This window comes from Lipotes vexillifer, unplaced genomic scaffold (assembly GCF_000442215.2).
Source record: "Lipotes vexillifer unplaced genomic scaffold, Lipotes_vexillifer_v1.1 scaffold847, whole genome shotgun sequence".
Taxonomy (NCBI): domain Eukaryota; kingdom Metazoa; phylum Chordata; class Mammalia; order Artiodactyla; family Lipotidae; genus Lipotes; species Lipotes vexillifer.
Window position 1 is genome coordinate 552,189 of NW_006778821.1, and position 18,904 is coordinate 571,092.

Genomic DNA, 18,904 nt, shown 5'->3' on the forward strand with positions numbered 1-18,904 from the left:
CCACTGCACCACCACCAGGGAAGCCTGGAGTCAACTTTTAAATCCCTTTTGCCCTTCTTTCTTCAACTCCTACAGGCAGCCTCCTTTATCTTTCTTTTCCTATCACCCTTGTCATTGTGACCCTGTGCAACTAAATTACTATCTCTCAGCCTCAGTTGCCTCACTTCTTAGGGATATTGCAAGAATTAAATAGGTTCATTCATACAAAGCACTTAGAACAGTGTTAAATAAAGATGGTGGTGGAGGCGGTCGTTATTCATGTTGAGCGTATGTCATCAGAATAAAAATGTGATGCGGGAAGAGTCTCCTCTCACCCCCAAATGTAATTGGGTCTGAGCTATAGCCTTTAGAGCTGGCCCAGCATGGAGTTGACAGTGTACACGACTAAAATATCCAAGATGGGAGTTAGGAATTTTCTCTTTGGGGGTCTTGGCACATGGGTGTGGCTTTCATTGTAGCTGTTCCTCACAGAGAGCAGGGATGTGGCCCAGGCAGCTCTCGGGGTCTTTTCTGTTTTATCCCTTTATATGTTATAGGGGAGTATTTAATTTTTTAAAATTTATTTGCTTACTTTTTTCAACGAAACTGAAAGGTATATCCAGAAGGAATGCAGTGGTGTAAAAGCATTTAAGTGATTACGTGGAAAAGTATACAATAATGTAAAGATTTCATTCACTCTGAAAATGAAATAAATCTTTTTGGGTTTTTTTGTAAATTTTGAAATGGAACCCATGATCTATCTCTTCCCTCCTTTTCTTTCTCTTCCCCTCCCCCCCATTCTCATTCTCTCTTTTTCTTTCATTCTCTCTCTTCCTCCCTCATTCTCTCTCTCTCTCTCTCTCTCTCTCTCTCTCTCTCTCTCTCTCTCTCTCTCTCTCTCTGGCTCACTCTGTGGCTCTCTTTCTCTCTTTTTCTCTGATGGCTGATGCAGGAAAGAAGACCTTTAAACGAGGAAATAAGAAGGATTCTGCTGTTATCTCTGGAGGAATCCTAGAAGTGTTCATCAAAGAGGCGAAGAATTTGACAGCAGTGAAATCAGGAGGCACTTCTGATAGCTTTGTGAAGGGGTAATTTTGTTTGAGCTCATTTTCGATGGTACTTAATGGGAGATGAAAAGGTCTGTGATCCACGAGACAGTGGTGGCTGTGAGGCTTCTGTGTTGTTTTTATCCTAAATGTGTGCTAGGAAAGAACTCCCCTTCAATGCTGGCGCTTACATTGAAAACAATGCAAGAGGGATCTGCTTATTCTAGCTCTCAGCCTGCTTCTAGCATATTTCCAGATGTCCTGTGACTCTCGCCCTCAAGACTGGCAAATTTTCCTGTGAGATTAGTTTCTCACAGGAAGAGAAAGTATGATTTTCTACGTGTAATATACTTGTATTGTGCTTTTTTATCATTTGGTGCTGACTGTACGCAACGTCAACAAAAATATTGGATCCTTGGTATTTTGCTCTCTTGGGGGAAATTGTAAAAAGTGGAGATGTCAGAGCATCATCCCTAGAGATATTCACTGGAGAGTGCCTTGGGGAAACTCCAAGACTGCCCCTTGGGCATTTGTGCCCACTTTGTGGAGCCCTGGGCAGTTTCTTGAGGGAATGCAGCCCTTTTAATGGACATTCTTACCCATTCAGGGCAACCCAAACAACAAATCCCTCCTGATTTCTATTTGAGATTTTTCTCCTATAATTAGAAGAACTAGAACCAGCAGGATATTTTTCATTCATTGCAACAAGCACATACATGCACACGTTCCAAGTACTAAGTCCTGCAGTTCCAAAAATAAGACACGGTCCCTGCTCTCACAGAGCATCACAAAATGCATAAGGTAAAACAGAGTCCCGTGATGCCAGCCGTGAGGTTAATTCTTTGAGTCAGATGACAGTATCATTCCTCTCCTCAATCCTTGTTAGAAAAGTGTAATTTTTCCTACAAGGAAACGAGCCAAACCTTTGTGCTCACACAGTCTAACTTTGGTAAGGGCGGTAATAAGGAGAAGCAGATGTCTGGGGCTTCCCCACTGGTGAGTGTGTGTGCCTGAATCCTGGTCCATCTGTCCTTGACTCTTTCTCCCAGGAGGTTTAAGCACAGAAGAAATGCTTTCTGTGGATCCTGCCGTTGAAATTTGCTTCCCCAGCCCTACCATCTAGCTCTGGCCGCTTCCTGCTCACTGGTGGGATAAGGGTATGGCTTCTCGCCCATGAACTCATTGTGGCCTTGCATGGATGACTTAACATCTTCTGGAATAGTTTTTACTTTATCATGTTGAACATTTATGAAGCAGAGATAATAAAGGACAGTATCTTTGTTATATATATATATATATATATATTTTTTTTCCTTTTTAAAGGCCAGTAACTTTCTAGTAAATTCTCTCCCTAGTTACACTTAAACATTGAGCTGATTTTAAAGGGACCTCAGATTTTTTGTAAAAGAGCATGAGAGAGCAAGAATAGACCTTTGTGTAAAATTTAATATTATATATCAGTAAATATTAGGTCTGTCCGTGAGCCAACATAACAGTGGCTTAAACAAGACAAAAGTTTTTTCTCTCATATGTAAACAAAGACTAAAGGTAAGGTATCCCATTGGCCAGAACTTAGTCACATGGCTATATGAGCTACAAGGGAGGCTGGGGAATGTAGTCTTTATTCTGGACAATCTTGTGCCTAACTTTAAAAAAATGAGGATTTTCGTGTGTTTTTGTTTTTTTGTTTTTAGAAAAATAGGGAGAGAATGAATTGGGAGGTAAGCAGTCTCTGTTTGGTACATGAAATGAAATCTCAAGTGTCATAATGTATCTTCTTTATTGTAAGGTCATTTGTGGTATTTTTCAGGTTTGAGGTACTAATTTCATACCTATAAGTCTCCTTCCCTAAAGTCTGCTCCCTGACTCATCAGGTACTATGATCAAAAACAGAGTAGAGAAAATGAGACAGTGAAGGGAGCGAAGCTGATAAAAATATGTTACTAGGCAGGTTACCACTGTGAGCAACTGGGGCTCAGTTCCACTAAGGAAGCATCAAGGAACTCTGTGGAATGGACCTTAGGATCATCCCTTCAAGGGACAGGGAAGCTGGGAGACTCATCCACCAATTTCTAAAACTCATTGGTTGAGGGTTGCTCCTCGGGACATTAAATTCCCAGTAATCCCAGGGTTTCCTGCACAGAAGCTGAGTCAGCTCACAGAGCACCGAAGTCCTTAATTGGAGAAGCAAAGAGACATAGGCGCTTGAAGTAGGAAGCTGTCCACATGCCAGGAAGTGCTCATCGTGGCTTCATGTCACCTCAGAGGTGGGCCAAAGGTGATAGGAGGCAGAACATTATTACATAGTGTCTCCCACAGGAGGTATTTTCATTTCAGTAGGAGGGAAGGACCAATATAGGATTAGAAAAGAGAGGACAGGGGACTTCCCTGGCGGCGCAGTGGATAAGACTGCTCTCCCAATGCAGGGGGCCCGGGTTCCATCCCTAGTCAGGGAACTAGATCCCACACGCATGCCGCAACTAAGAGTTCGCATGCCACAACTAAGGAGCCCGCCTGCCACAACTAAGGAGCCCACCTGCCTCAACTAAGACCCAGTGCAACCAAATAAATAAATATTTTTTTTAAAAAGAAAGGAGAGTGGGGGCATTTTACTATTGCCCCACTTAAAAGAAATAATAAACCATTCCACTAAATAAACCCAGATTTAAGCATATATGATGCTGGGAAAGAAAATCAAATAGACACACACAGATAAACACACACACACACACTCATGCACGCATACACACACACGAGGAATTATGGGAAATTGACATGACTATGCAAGGGTGCCTTTTTCTGCTTACTGTCTCACTGATGGCTTGATTGTGTTTTCTCCTGCAGCTACCTGCTCCCTGATGATAGCAAAGCCACCAAGCACAAAACTCTGGTAATAAAAAAGAGTGTCAACCCTCAGTGGAATCATACTTTCATGTTCACTGGCCTGCATCCCCAGGATATAAAGAATGTTTGCCTAGAACTCACCGTCTGGGACAAGGAGGCCTTTTCCAGCAACATCTTTCTGGGAGGAGTTCGTTTGAATTCTGGAAGCGGTGAGGGACTTGGTAAACCTGAGGCAGTCTGTGACTTGGTGTGGGGCAGGGGAGTGGTTCCTGCAGGTTTGATGTGTCCTAAGTGTATATTGTAGTTTCCTCTTAGCCGACTCTCGAAATTTCCACAGATGCTCCATGACTTTAGCCAAGGATTGGTTCATTGTTAAAATTACTACTATGTAACTTTGTATCCTTCAGCTAGAAGTGTGGGGTGTATAATGCTTATATTCAGTCCTTTCATAAAATACCATTTACACTTCAGTCTAAGTGAATTTCAACTACTTTCTTGGGCCTTACTTCAGGATTTGCTCGGGAGAGGATCACCAAGACAGCACATGCTTCTGACTGGGGAGAGCAGGACTTCCAAGACGAAATTGACTTCAACCTCTTCTCAGTTCTGTCCATGCTTGCAGCCATTACACTGCTTGAATCGAAAGGAAATCCATTTTTCCCCTAAAAAAATAATGTCTCGTGTTGTTCAAACAGGTCATGGAAACACACCACTGATTCCACAAGACACAACTTGAACAGGGCGAATTGGGGGGTGGGGGGAATTACAGCAGTAGAGCACGTGTATAGATTAGGGAGAGCCAGGGCTAGCTCTGCCACTAAAACAAAAACTCCCAGTCAGCTTGTTCTTGTGTTGTGTTAACTCAGTCTAGATGAGCCAGCTTTCTACTTAAACTACCAAAGTGAGGAAGAAATGAGCCCCTGGGGCCTTCCTGTTTTGTTCCCCATCTTCTAGGCAGAGTAGAGTAATGCAGGCTACGAAGGATGTAGTCCGTGCTAACTCCACCCACGAGATATGGTGAGAACAAGCCACTGAAGGGCTCTCTGGTCAGCGGGTCCGCCTCAGAGGTTGATAGGTGTCTTCCAGAAGATCAAAACATTTCATTTGTAAAGTGTAATGCTTCCCTTTCCCTTCTTTAGGTGTGAGCCATGGGAAGACCGTGGATTGGATGGACTCTCAGGGGGAAGAGCAACGCCTCTGGCAGAAGATGGTAGACAATCCTGGGACTCTGGTAGAGGGCGTACTCATGCTCCGTGCCAGCATGGGGAAGATTAAGCTCTGAAGGTACCAGTTCTCCAAAATGAGGCCTCTTGGGACTGTCTGGTTGTTATTTCCTACCAGTAGCAGGCTTGGGACCTGGGGTCTGCTTCCCTGCCATTTCTCACCTGAGGGTATTGGGACATGAGAGGAGAGATATCAGTGTTAAGAACACCTAGGGTCTTGCCAGGTGTCTAAAAAAGCATGTACCTCTCTATGTGCATGGGCCAGGGCTTTTTTGATTGGATGATAGAAAGTATACCACACTGTCGTGTCAACAAGCCAATTGTGCAATGATTCATAGGCTTTATACCGTACGGGAAATGGCACATGCTTATTTGAAGCTGCAGTTGAGATTGGGAGTCCCCAAACTTTTTCTAATTGTGAGTGACTTTAGGTTTTCTCAAGGTTTGAGGGGAAAGGGGGCCACTTGGAATGTAGATCACTTGAAGAGTAAGAAGAGGGGATAGTGGGAATCCCCATGATCCAAGGAAGGCATTGTGGGGATGGACGCTGGGGCAAGGGCGTGGCCCTCTTATTGTAGCCAACTTGTGGATTGACTGGGTAGGTTTTCAAGGTGAACTGAGGTTTTTCTGTGGTGACTATGTAATTGATACTCTAAATCGCCCCACTTTTGCGAGTGAAGAGAGCTAAATCATTACACCAGAACAACAGACGTAAACCAGGATTGACCTGGCAAAATTGGGATGTAGAGTCACCCTGATTATGACCTAGCTATTAGCTCTGTTGTAAACATTTATTTTATAAAATGTTCTAAGCTATTAACTAAGAGGGAATAAGAAGCAATGCACATTTTTGAGCCCCTACTTGTGTTATGTCTACGATATCCCATTGCTCAAAGGAAGTCCTATGGCCAAGCCCAAAATCAAGAGGCAGGGGAATATACTCTACTCACACTGAAGCCATGGCAAGAGCAACGATGCAGGAAGGAATGAAGGAATGTGGCCCGGAGTTCAATCTACCTTACCTTCTGTTCACCTGGGATTCCAGAGACTTTAGCCACCAAACTTAGGTATTCGTACTCCTAACTCCTTCACCTAACTCCATCACCTACTCCTAACACCAAACTTAGGTATTCATACTCCCTAACTCCTTCAGGGAGTTAAAGCTGAAAGGGACCTCAGACCTGGTTCCTCATTTTGAAGATTCCAAATCTGCAGCCCAGAAAGCAGAAATGACTTGCCCAAGATATTATAGAAGCTGTGAGTGTATCCAGACTTAAATCCAGGGTGTGACCCCTAGGCTAGTGTTCTCTTCACTGTGGTCTTTGGCGTGATCCGATGCTTATCGTGATAGACAGGAGGACATAGACCAAGGGAGGTGGAGCAGAGTCTGATTATTTGTGTGTGAACGTACCTGACCCAATCTTCTGGAGTCATGTTCTAACCCCTCAGCTCATTTTTTCACTTGAATTCATGTATTGATAAAATCCTTAAAAGGATAAATACTGAATTTTACTAGTAGGAAAGCTAGAATCATCTTCAGGCTTATTCTAGCTAATTGTTCCATATTCTGAATTTTTCTTGAATTTTGAAAACAGGTTTAAGAATATATTTAGCATTATTCTTAGAAAGGGGAATAAGCAATCCATATTCATTATTATTTAAAAAAAACAGGCTCTCTGATTCTAGAAAATTGAAGTTATTAGTCTAGTGTAGCTTAGTGCATATGGTACATTCTTTTAAACTCACACCCATATCCCTATGTTGCCCTTATTAAAAACAGAAAACAAAAAGTGTACGATCATCACTACTTCCTATATTGGAAATATAAATTGTCTTCAGACTTGATATGACTGAGTATGTCTTCAGAGACATTTTAGGGGAGGTGAGAGAGGGTGGCGATGGTGAAGCCTGGAGACATCTCTAAAGTAGACAAAATGAGGTAGATTTATTTGCTAATAATAAAAGTGGCAAAATTAATCAATTCCAAAATTTATAACTCGAACCCAAGATGAGCATGAACTTTATGTATTCAGACCTTTGCCACGGTCATAAAGTCCAACATCTAACTGGGTATTTCCATAATGCAAGACCCGGGTGTGCCTAAGTCCATCAGAAACCTGTTGGCGTGGCTCTTAAAAATGAAAGGTAAATTGATCTTTAGGCTACTCTTTTTTAAGTATAGTGTGGAAGTACAAAAAATATTTTTAATGTAAGTGATACATGTGAATGGCATAAAACTCAAATGGTTCAAAATTGTGAAAAGTAAGTCCTACCCCTTCCTCTTCCATATCAGAATATATTGGCAGCCTCATTCTTTTTTTATGGCAACAGGGTATTACATTATGGGATATATTAAATTTATTTAACCAGTCCTATCAAATGCCACATTAAATATGGTTAACTAAGCTATCTATGTTTGGTGGCTTTTCTAAGCAATCTTGTTTTTCACAACTAAACACTTTGAAATTCAAAATGAGATGTGTATATTGCACAGCAATTCTACTTCTGGGTATTTATCCTACAGAGATAGATACATATGTGAGAAGTGAGTACATACAAGGGTATTGCTTGCAGAAGATTGGAAACAACCCAAAAGCCCTTCAATAGAGGCCTTTGGCAATATCATACATGCCTAATTTTTCTGTTTCATTAATTGTTCCCTTTCCTTCTCTGTTAAAGATTGTTAACATTGGATTCTTTGATGCTTGTTCTTTCTTTTCTCCTCACTTTATCCATCCTCTCCGGCATTATCATGTAGTGTATGCTCATGATTTTATGATTATTTATATGCTTATAAGTACAGATTCACATCCCCAACCCAGATCCTTCCTCTCAGCCCCGGATCCAACCGCCTATATGATATCTCCACCAAGATAGCTCATGCTCTCGACATACTCAAAAATGAACTCTTGGGCTTCCCTGGTGGCGCAGTGCTTGAGAGTCCGCCTGCCGATGCAGGAGACGCGGGAAAAAATATATATTTATTTACTGATTTATTTATTTAGCTGTGCCAGGTCTTAGTTGCGGCGTGAAAAAAAAAAAAAAAAAAAAAAAGAACTCTTTATTCTACCTTCTCTCTTACACCCATGTCTTTCTACTCCAGTACATCCTGTCTCAGTACCTGGTACCATCATCCACCAGGTTATGCTAACTAGACACTGGATAGTGATCTTTTTTTTAATTGACATATAGCTGACTTAACAATATTATGTTAGTTTCAGCTGTACAACATAGTAATTTGATATTTTTATACTACAGTTATTCTAAAACGTTGAGAATATTCTATGTGCTGTACATTACATCCTTGTAACTTATTTATTTGATACCTAGCGGTTTGTACCTCTTAACTCCCTTCATCGGTTTTGCCCCTCCCCCATCCCTCTCCCCTCTGGTGACCACTACTTTGTTCTCTTTATCTGTGAACCTGTTTCTGTTTTTTAATTTAATTTAATTTTATTTATTTATTTACTTAGTTTTGGCTGCGTTGGTTCTTCGTTGCTGCGCGCAGGCTTTCTCTGGTTGTGGCGAGCGGGGGCTACCCTTCATTGCAGTGCGCGGGCTTCTCATTGCGGTGGCTTCTCTTCTCGTGGAGCACAGTCTCTAGGCATGTGGGCTTCAGTAGTTGTGGCACGCGGGCTCAGTAGTTGTGGCTCATGGGCTCTAGAGTGCAGGCTCAGTAGTTGTGGCACACAGGCTTAGTTGCTCCATGGCATGTGGGATCTTCCCGGACCAGGGCTCAAACCCGTGTCCCCTGCATTGGCAGGCGGATTCTTAACCACCGCACCACCAGGGAAGTCCCCTCTTTCTGTTTTGTTATATTTGTTCATTCGTTTTATTTTTCAGATCCCACATATAAGTGAAAACACAGTATTTGTCTTTCTCTGACTTACTTCACTAAGCATAATGCCCTCCAAGTCCATCCATGTTGCTGCAAATGGCAAAATTTTGTTCTTTTTCCATTGTATATATCTACCACAGTTTCTTTATCCATTCATCTGTTGATGGCACTTAAGTTGCTTTCACACCTTGGCTATTGTGAATAGTGCTGCTGTCAACATTGGGTGCATATATCTTTTCAAATTAGTGATCTTTGATTTATGCCTCTTCCTTACCCCGAGGCAAAATCAATCAGGGCATCATATTGATTCTACCTCCTAAATATCTCAAAAGCCTGTCCAGTTCTCACCATCTCCATGCCACCACCCGAGTACAAGCCACCATTATGCCTCTCTACGCTTATTACAGGTCTCCTAGCTGCTATCTTTGCAGCCACTCTTGCCCTCCCTCAATCCACTCTCCATACGGTGGCCAGATTTTCCCAACATGTTATTTTTAGATGTTCAAACATGCAGAAGAGTTGAAATGATTTTACAGTGAGCAACTTATACCTACCACCTAAATTCGACTTCTACCGCTAGCTATACTTTCTCATCATTGTCTATCTGTACATCCTCAAAGTGCTCTTTTGAAAAATGCACATCTGATCATGCTTTAAAACCCTCCGTGGCTTTCCATTGCCCTGAGAATAAAATCCAAATTCTTGCTCGGGGCCTGCCAAGCCCTGTCTGAGATGGTTGCTTCCTCCTCTCCAGCTCACCCCGGGCCATGCCTCTTTCTCTCCCCTGCTTTTCAGCCACGCAATGCATTTTTCTGCTTCTCAATCGTGCCAGCCTTTACTCCATCTCATGGCCTTTGCAAAGGAATCTGCTTGCTTGTTCTCCTCATCGGTCTGATTTCCATTCATCATCCAGGTCTTGAACGTTACCTGCTCGGGGAAACCTCTCCTGACCCCCTTCTGCCTGACTAGGTCACAACAGCCTGCCTCTCTCTCCTCTTCATTACATACGTCGCCATTTTCATAAATGATTCACGTAATGAGTCCTTTAATGCCTGTGTCAGTTCACTCCCCACCACATCCCTAGAATGTAAGATTCAGAAGGGCAGAGACAGTATTTATATTTAAATTGTTTCACAGCTATATCCCCTGTGCCTAGTTCAGAGTAGGTAATTTGAAAATATTTGTGGATTAAGTGAAAATGAAAAAAAAAAGTAACATCAGAGAATGTGAGACCAGATGAGGAAACTGGGACCCACGTAGGTCAAGAAAAATCTCCGACTGTGATTGCCGATTGATCTTTTAAAAGCAACATTTCTATAAGTACTTTAGTTACAGCCCTAAACAGCCCATTCCAGCTTCTCTTGGCATAGATAAAAGCACAGAGTGTGCTCTCCAGCCCAGCATCTCAGCTTCTCAGAAGAAGAGACCATGGCCTTGCCTGGAGGATCCTACTCCTTATTTGGAGCAGTCCTCAATTTTCCCTCAGTTGAATCAGACAAGTTGTAAAGGGACATGGGCAACCTTACAAGCCTGACCTGATCCATTCAGTTTGTAAATAGCACCTGCAGGATATGTGGAAGATCCAGGGAATCAGCTCTCATTTTGCTTATGTTGTTACTGTCACTGGAATTATCAGGATGTAGATTTTCCAGGTCACAAAAGCACCAACAGCAAAGATATTTTGATGGGACTTTTTATTTTGGCGTCCTTTTCCTTAAGAAATTTAAACAAGTATATGACCAGTCATCATTAAGTAGTGATACATAACTAATGTGTGAATTGAGCCCCCCTGATTCACTGTAATAGCAGCAGCAGCATCACCTGCTACCCCAACGTTTCTATTGTGCAGGGGAGGAGAAACCTGTGGAAAAAATAAGGGCAAATCCACTTTTAGAAGCAAAGTGGATGAAGATATCAAGTCCCAGAAGCATCACAGAAAGAAATACTGTGGCATTTTGGGCTGTGATCAGTGTTTGTTTTTTCTTCCACGTAGATATTTCACCCTAAACTGAGCATTGCCTTTAGAAGTTGGCAGAAGGGCTTTCCTCCCACAGTGGTATATTTATGGCCTCTGAAATTAAAGAAAATAAATAGGACGAGGAAGTTTATATAGGCAAAACTATAACAAAAATCAGATCTTGCAAGGTTTGAGCAAAGAGCCCTGGAAATTGGGCCACATCAAGGATTCCAAAAGATTATCTGAATCATCTGGGGTGTGAATTTAATACATCTGATTCCAGAGCATTGCTCCAAACCTACTGAACAAAATCTCCAGAAAACTTCATCATTTTTATCAGGCTTCTTGGGTGATTCTAATGAAGTGGATCACAGTGTGAGAAAGACTGCATTAGAGGACAAATTATCTTGACTATATTATTTGGACCCACTCTACATCATGATGACAGATTGGCTTTGGCTAACTTGGACATTATTAATTGCAAGGCAACCATGGTGAGGTGGGAGGAGCCTAAGCTTGACCTCAGATTGACATAAGCTCAAGTCTTGACTACTTACCAGCCATGTGACCTCAGTCAAGTTAATTATCCAATCTAGGCCTTGATCTAGTTGCCTGTAAAATAGGGATAATTGGGCTGCCTTGTAGTAATTGAAGATATCAAATGAGGTAATATATGTGAATATGCTTTGTAAATTTTAACCCACTGTGAAAAAAAAAAGGTCATTATTAGTGATCTAGAGATAGCAATCTGTAGTTCATAATCTCTTAGGCCCTTCTTTTCCTGGGTGCTTGGCTAGGTCTTAATCATTCTATGTACAATGAAGTGGTCTCCAGTGTACAGCAACGATACAAAAAAAAAAAAAAAAACCCTTACTTTGCTATGTCACGCATTGTGGAATTTCCTGCTGCATCTGATTAGTTAGTAAGTCTTGCAAAATTGTTTAATTTGAGGGAGAGAAAAACTGGTCAGTTTTTTGTTAAGATGTTGTGGAACCCATAAGCCAACTATCTTTCCACCCTTTTCCTTAACGTTCTTTCAGTGTAATGACCATCTCTTTCTATGACCCATTGCTTATCCCCTATGTCAGGGAGATCACACCTACCTTCCTCACAGGGATGTTGTTCAGAATCACACTTTCTATCTACAGAAGGAAATTTACCATTCTCTCAAAAGAAATTCTGTAGAAATACAAACTGCTGTTGTCATTATGAGGAATGCATAGTCTTTCAAAGATTAGCAATTGTACCTCATTTACCACATTAGAATTTTTTGAACTATTCTGGCAGAGGGTTCCTTTCATACTTGGAAAAGGGAGGTAGAATATATAGTTAGTATTGCCTATAAGTGACAAAATATGCATATAGGGAGTAGGTCATATTTTTCTTTCCGGTATTTCAGCACAAGAGGATAATTGTCTCCAATCATTTTCCTTTTTCTCTGATTTAGGCAGACACTAATAAAACAAGTAAAATATTTTATTCTAATAGTTATAGCAAAAGTTTAAATCATGGGTGTTTGCTGAGGAAAAAAAGTCCATAGAAGGGCAGAGAACTAGATATGGATTTGAATCAAAATATTTTCTTTTTATCCCTTTATTGTTAGATCTGCTTTACTTTGTGAAAGGAATCCTATTGTTCTTTCTAAGCATGTTTTTCTACTTAGCCAGGGGTTCGTTTTGTCTTCAGAAAGTTGAAACTTGTTTGTGCAGATCCATGGGAATTGATGAGTCCTAACAGTAAAATTTTTTAAATCTTTCACGTTTGGAAACAAGAAAGGAAGGGAGCCATTCCATCACAAAACAGTTTATGTCAATCATTTATGTTTGAACTGTAGTTAGAGTGATTGAGTGTTGGGAATATATTTTCTTTTCCATCCTTTCCAATATTCATTATTCATAAATTGACGTTTTTGAAGAGAGATCATTGGCTTTCAGTTGATATGAAGAAAGAAATGTCTAGACTTTCCTGAATCTTCTTGCTTTTGACCTTCACTACCCACAATTAATTAGACCTCCTTGATTCCTAAATATCGTCTTACATTGTGCCTCTGACTGATGGGGTGCAGCTCAGAACCTTAGGAGATGCCCTCAATGCTTTATGCCTCTTGGATTAATGGAAATGTTATTATTAATTTTCAGCTCTTTCCTATCACCTCCGAACCCAGCTCTGTTAGAGTCATTTGTTTGCAAAGCACCGGAATGCACAAAGCCGGGTTGGGGTGAGCGGGGTTGCCCTCGCTGCTTCCCAGGGTGTCAAATTTTAAGGGGTACTAAACATCCCTGAAAAGGTAATGAGGTGGGGAACTCCTCTCAAGAAAAGTATGGTATTAGCAGGAAGAAATAATGTCTGCTTGAGTAGATAAGTGAGGAGGGGACCCCATAGCTGAAGAGCAGTTCATGGTTGATGAAAGACAGGTCTGATTAGAGACAGGTTTTCTGTTTTGCTGAATGGGGGATATAACTTGGGCCAGGCATGAATTGCTAAGGACATAGGGAAAAGGGGGTTTGCCTCCACTGGAGATTCCCCTCCATTGGAGATATCCTTTATCCCTTCCACCAGGCAGGATTCCTTAAAATAAACAGTGTAAATAAACCTCTGAGACGGGCACCACATCATCAGGGCAAGAACTGGCCCAACTCTGGATGCGCTAGGTCCCCGTTCCTGGATTGAGTGTAGCTGTCACAGGCAGGCTGTTTTGCTCTGGGCCTGAAGACGAGTCCAAGGGTTTAGTGGGCTGGAGAGGGAAGACACACTTTCAGTACCCTAAGAACAGCTGAGGATCACTGAACCCAGTGGCAGCTCTCCTTGGGAAGAAGTATGAGCGGTAATTTTCCAAACTCTGCCAGTGAGCAGGTCACCTATATCTGCCTTGTCACTGGCACCCGCCTGCTTTGGCTGCCAATTTACTCGCCTAAGCTCCTGCTCTGATACGAAGTTGATCTCTTTGTTTGTTTTTAAATTAATCGACTTTAGACTGAGAAGTTAGAGCAGTATTAGGTTTACAGAAAAATTAGGCAGAAAGTAAGAGTTCCCATATACTACCACTCCCCTCCCCCTGCAAGTGTCTCCTGTAATTAACATCTTTCGTTGGTGTGGTATGTTTATTGTAATTGATTAACCAATATTGGTACATTATTATTAATAGAAGTCCATAGTTTATATTAGGGTTCATTCTTGGTGTTTTACAGTTGTATGGGTTTTAGCAAGTGCCTAATATCATGTATCCACAATTACATTATCATACAGGATCATTTTGCTGCCCTAAAAATCCCCTGTGCTCCAACCTCTTGCAACCACTGGTCTTTTTTACTGTCTTTTTTTTTTTTTTTTATGTATTTTTCAGAATGTCATATAGTTGGAATCATACAGGATATAGCCTCTTCCGACTTGCTTCTTTCACTTATCGATATGCATTTAAGGTTCCTCCATGCCTTTTTGTTGCTTGGTAACTCATTTATGCCTTTTTTTCATTGTGGTAAGAGCACTTAACGTGAGATCTACCCTCTTAACAAATTTTTAAGTGCACGATACAGTGTCACTGTTTTGGGGGCGGGGAGGGAGAGGGAGAGAGAGGGAGAGGGGGAGGGAGGGAGGGAGGGAGAGGGAGAGAAGGTTGAAAGATCTAAGAAACAATAATATTTTTAAAATTCCCTTGGGAATTCCCTGCCGGTCCAGTGGTTAGGACTCTCTGCTCTCACTGTCAAGGGCCCGGGTTCGATCCCTGGTCAGGGAACTAAGATCCCACAAGCCTCACGGCCAAAATCAAAAAAAAAAAAAAGAAAATTCCCTGGAGATGATGGGAGGTCTACATTCATTTTGCTAGTTTTCTTGGTTCTGTTGTTGGCTACAAATGACTGTTCCTATTTACTTGTTTTGCCACATTTAGTACAAAATTAGGAGCAATGCTTAAGTACTTAACATGCCTACTTCTAAGCTTCTGTATGGAATATGCACCCCAGACCAAAGCTTTGTGCCACTCTGTACTTAGTGCAAAGTGTAATGTCTTTTTCATTAAATTCACTTTCCTAAGATCTCTCCTGTGTTCTATTACAAGTTATTCCTGGGTACTTGAAGATGCATATCCTTGAAAATGCATCGTGTGTCACCTATTCCTCCTGTTTGTGTTTTTGTTTTTTTTTTTTATGTCTAGTACTTTCTTTTTTTTTCTTTTTTCTTTTTTTTACATTCCTATTGGAGTATAATTGCTTTACAGTGGTGTGTTAGTTTCTGCTTTATAACCAAGTGAATCAGTTATACATATACATATGTTCCCATATCTCTTCCCTCTTGCGTCTCCCTCCCTCCCACCCTCCCCATCCCACCCCTCCAGGCGGTCACAAAGCACCGAGCTGATCTCCCTGTGCTATGCGGCTGCTTCCCACTAGCTATCTACCTTACGTTTGGTAGTGTATATATGTCCATGCCTCTCTCTCGCTTTGTCACAGCTTACCCTTCCCCCTCCCCATATCCTCAAGTCCATTCTCTAGTAGGTCTGTGTCTTTATTCCTGTCTTACCCCTAGGTTCTTCATGACATTTTTTCCTTAAATTCCATATATATGTGTTAGCATACGGTATTTGTCTTTCTCTTTCTGACTTACTTCACTCTGTACGACAGACTCTAGGTCTATCCACCTCATTACAAATAGCTCAGTTTCGTTTCATTTTATGGCTGAGTAATATTCCATTGTATATATGTGCCACATCTTCTTTATCCATTCGTCTGTCGATGGACACTTAGGTTGCTTCCATGTCCTGGCTATTGTAGATAGAGCTGCAGTGAACATTGTGGTACATGACTCTTTTTGAATTATGGTTTTCTCAGGGTATATGCCTAGTAGTGGGATTGCTGGGTCATATGGTAGTTCTATTTGTAGTTTTTTAAGGAACCTCCATACTGTTCTCCACGGTGGCTGTATCAATTTACATTCCCACCAGCAGTGCAAGAGGGTTCCCTTTTCTCCACACCCTCTCCAGCATTTATTGTTTCTAGATTTTATACTTATTTGTCTTTGGAGCGAAGCTCATTTGCTGAATTGAGACACACAGATTGGATGACTATCTGGTGTCCGTTTCTAAGGCTAGATGACGTTGAACAACTCTTCATGGTGCTTAGCTGTTGAATCTAACCCTCATTTTGGTTCTTGCTCACTTATTTTCCTGTAAAGCTGAACCCTGACACCATCACTCCCTTTGCCCTCCCCTCAGTAAATCATGGGTAGTGACAAGGGAAGGGATCAGAAGTGACATTTATCGAGCACCTAGTGTACTTCAGGGGCTTTACAAATCGTTATCTAATTTATTATCTGTGTTTTAAAAAGACAAAGGACCAAAAAAGGAGAGACATGAGTCTCAGAGAGGTTAAACAACCCAACTAGTGTATAATAGAGCCTCACCCTACATCTAGCTCCCCATTTCAGATCCCAAAGCCCATGCTCTTTGTTCTTCACCAAAATGTACCCCAGATAGAAATTCTGTGCTTGTTATGAGCTGGAGACTTGCTTCTCAAAGTGTGATTCATGAACCAGCAGCATTAGCTTTACCTCGGAGCTTGTTGGAAATGAAGAATGTTGGGTCCCAAGGCAGAATGAATCACAGTATTCATTAGAACAAGGTCCTTAGTTGATCTGCAAGCACAATAAACTTTAAGAAGCACTGGTGTAGAGAATATGGCAGACGGGACCTTGATATTTAAGGTACTTGATACTTAAAAGACTGTTAGTTGTAGTTGATGTGAACATTGGCCTAAGACACACCCCATTTATCAGTCTTTTCTTTTTTTTTAAATTTTTATTGAAATGCGATTGATTTACAATGTTGTGTTAGTTTCAGGTGTACAGCAAAGTGATTCAGTTGTGTGTGTGTGTGTGTGTGTCTGTGTGTGTGTGTGTGTGTTTTCATATTCTCTTCCATTATAGGTTATTATAAGATATTGAATATAGTTCCCTGTGCTATACAGTAGGTCCTTGTTGGTTATCTATTTTTATATAGTAGTGTGTATATTTTAATCTTGAGCTCCTAACATCCCTCCCCCCCTTTCCCCTTTGGTAACCATAAGTTTGTTGTCTATGTCTGAGTCTATTTCTGTTTTGTAAATAAGTTCATTTGTATCATTTTTTTAGATTCCACATATAAATGATATCATATGATATTCATCTTTGTCTGACTTACATCCCTTAGTATGATCATCTCTAGGTCCATCCATGTTGCTGCAAATGGCATTATTTCATTCTTTTTTATGGCTGAGTAATATTCCTGTGTGTGTGTGTGTGTGTGTGTGTGTGTGTGTGTACCACATCTTCTTTATCCATTCATCTGTTGATGGACACTTAGGTTGCTTCCATGTTTTGGCTGTTTTAAATAGTTCTACTATGAACATTGAGGTGCATGTATCGTTTTGAATTAGAGTTTTCTCTGGAGATATGCCCAGGAGTAGGATTGCAGGATCATATGATAGCTCTATTTTTAGTTTTTTGAGGAACCTGCATACTGTCTCCATAGTGGCTGCACCAGTTTACATTGCCACCAACAGTGTAGGAGGGTTCCTTTTTCTCCACACCCTCTCCAGCATTTATTATTTGTAGACTTACTGATGTTGGCCATTCTGACAGGTGTGAGGTGGTACCTCATTGTAGTTTTGATTTGCAGTCAGTCTTTTCTTTGAGTCCTTTCTGTTCCTCAATTTTGATTTCTCCCCATAAACACGTGGGTGCTTACTAGCATCCCTTTTTTTCTTGTGTTCTCCTGTTACTATCCTGAAGACATTCCCCAGTGTGTAGCTGACCTCATTTCAGAGTACGTGCAATGAAGACCTGGCTTTTTTTTTTTTTATTATGGATGAGTCTTCCAACCTGCTGAATCCAATGAGGACTGACTGAACCTAGATACAGTCTCCTCTAAGCCTGAGAAAGTAGAGCCCGTAAAAGCTCTATTCCATTAATACCAGTCAGGCAGACATCTTCTAGATGATGTCTGTTCTGTCAGTCAACGTTTAGCACTTGTGTCGCTGATGATAATCAGGTATGGAGAAAAGCATTTGGAGACCAGCTTGGCTTAGGCCAGTGAAAAATGTGAGGCCTGAGTCAGGAATTCATTTTTGTCCATCCTGCAGAAGGATGAAAGAGGGTAATAGCTCTGCTACTTGTTGTGGATTTTGAGCAAGACGTTTCCACTCTCTGAGCCTCAGTTTTCTCATCTGTAAACTGAGGGGCTTGGACTAAGTGCAATCCAACATTCCCTCGAGTTCTAAAGTTCTCTCATACCTTGTACATGCTGAAATTCATTGACTTGAAGAAGCCATTGATTGTAAGGTGCAGCAGGGCTGCAGATACTGCTAAAAAAGGGGGGGAATGCAGCCAATTATAACAGTAAGATGTTGTTCTGGATGTTCTGCCTCTGTCTCTGCTTTTGTTTTTCTCTTTGCTCTTTTGCACGCTGCTCTGTGCCCCAAGAGGCCAACCTTAATGAGCTGCTTTATTGGGGCTGTCTTGCCCTGTGGATTTGGGTTGGGATTGGCCAGAGGAAGGAACCAGTAGGAGATTGAATGGTGGGAAGAAAGTGAGATTGATACAGTTCTTCCCTTGGCTGTTTCCTGCTGGGTCACAAAGTGCCAGGGGTTACATTCCCTCTGCTCAGGATTACAGCTCCTGGCAGGTGGCCTTATCCTCCAGCTGGACCTACGGTCACCACTCCCTGCCTTCACCCCTTCAGGCCTATGAGTGGTAAAGTCCTCGACTGTGGCCAGTTTCACCATCCCTCATTACTTTCCCTTAACCTTGACCACACCTTTATAAATAGTTTTTTATTAATTTTTCCTCAGTGTCACAGTCACAGTTTCAGTGTTCCCTTTGTTTCTGGCTGGGACCCTGATACAGTAATTGGTATTGGGGTGTTCTTAAGAGGTAGGCTCTCAAAATAGAATTTTAGCTCTGTGTTTGAGGAGCATTACAGGCATGTGGCAAAGTAATAGATGCTTAGTTAGTCTGTTGGAATGAATGGGAAAAAAAATGATCTTCCGAT

At 41.4% G+C, this 18,904-nt stretch overlaps 1 protein-coding gene across 2 annotated transcripts in view; it reads left to right on the forward strand.

Moving 5' to 3' along the window:
• The window catches only part of SYTL5 (synaptotagmin like 5), a 108,916-nt gene extending 103,765 nt beyond the window's left edge, over positions 1-5,151 (forward strand). For both annotated transcript variants that reach the window (XM_007451972.1, XM_007451973.1), the window contains 3 exons: positions 932-1,067; positions 3,870-4,078; positions 5,009-5,151. In XM_007451972.1, coding sequence (XP_007452034.1) covers positions 932-1,067; positions 3,870-4,078; positions 5,009-5,151 — 488 coding nt within the window. The remainder of the gene's footprint in view (positions 1-931; positions 1,068-3,869; positions 4,079-5,008) is intronic.
• The last annotated feature ends 13,753 nt before the right edge of the window (positions 5,152-18,904 follow it).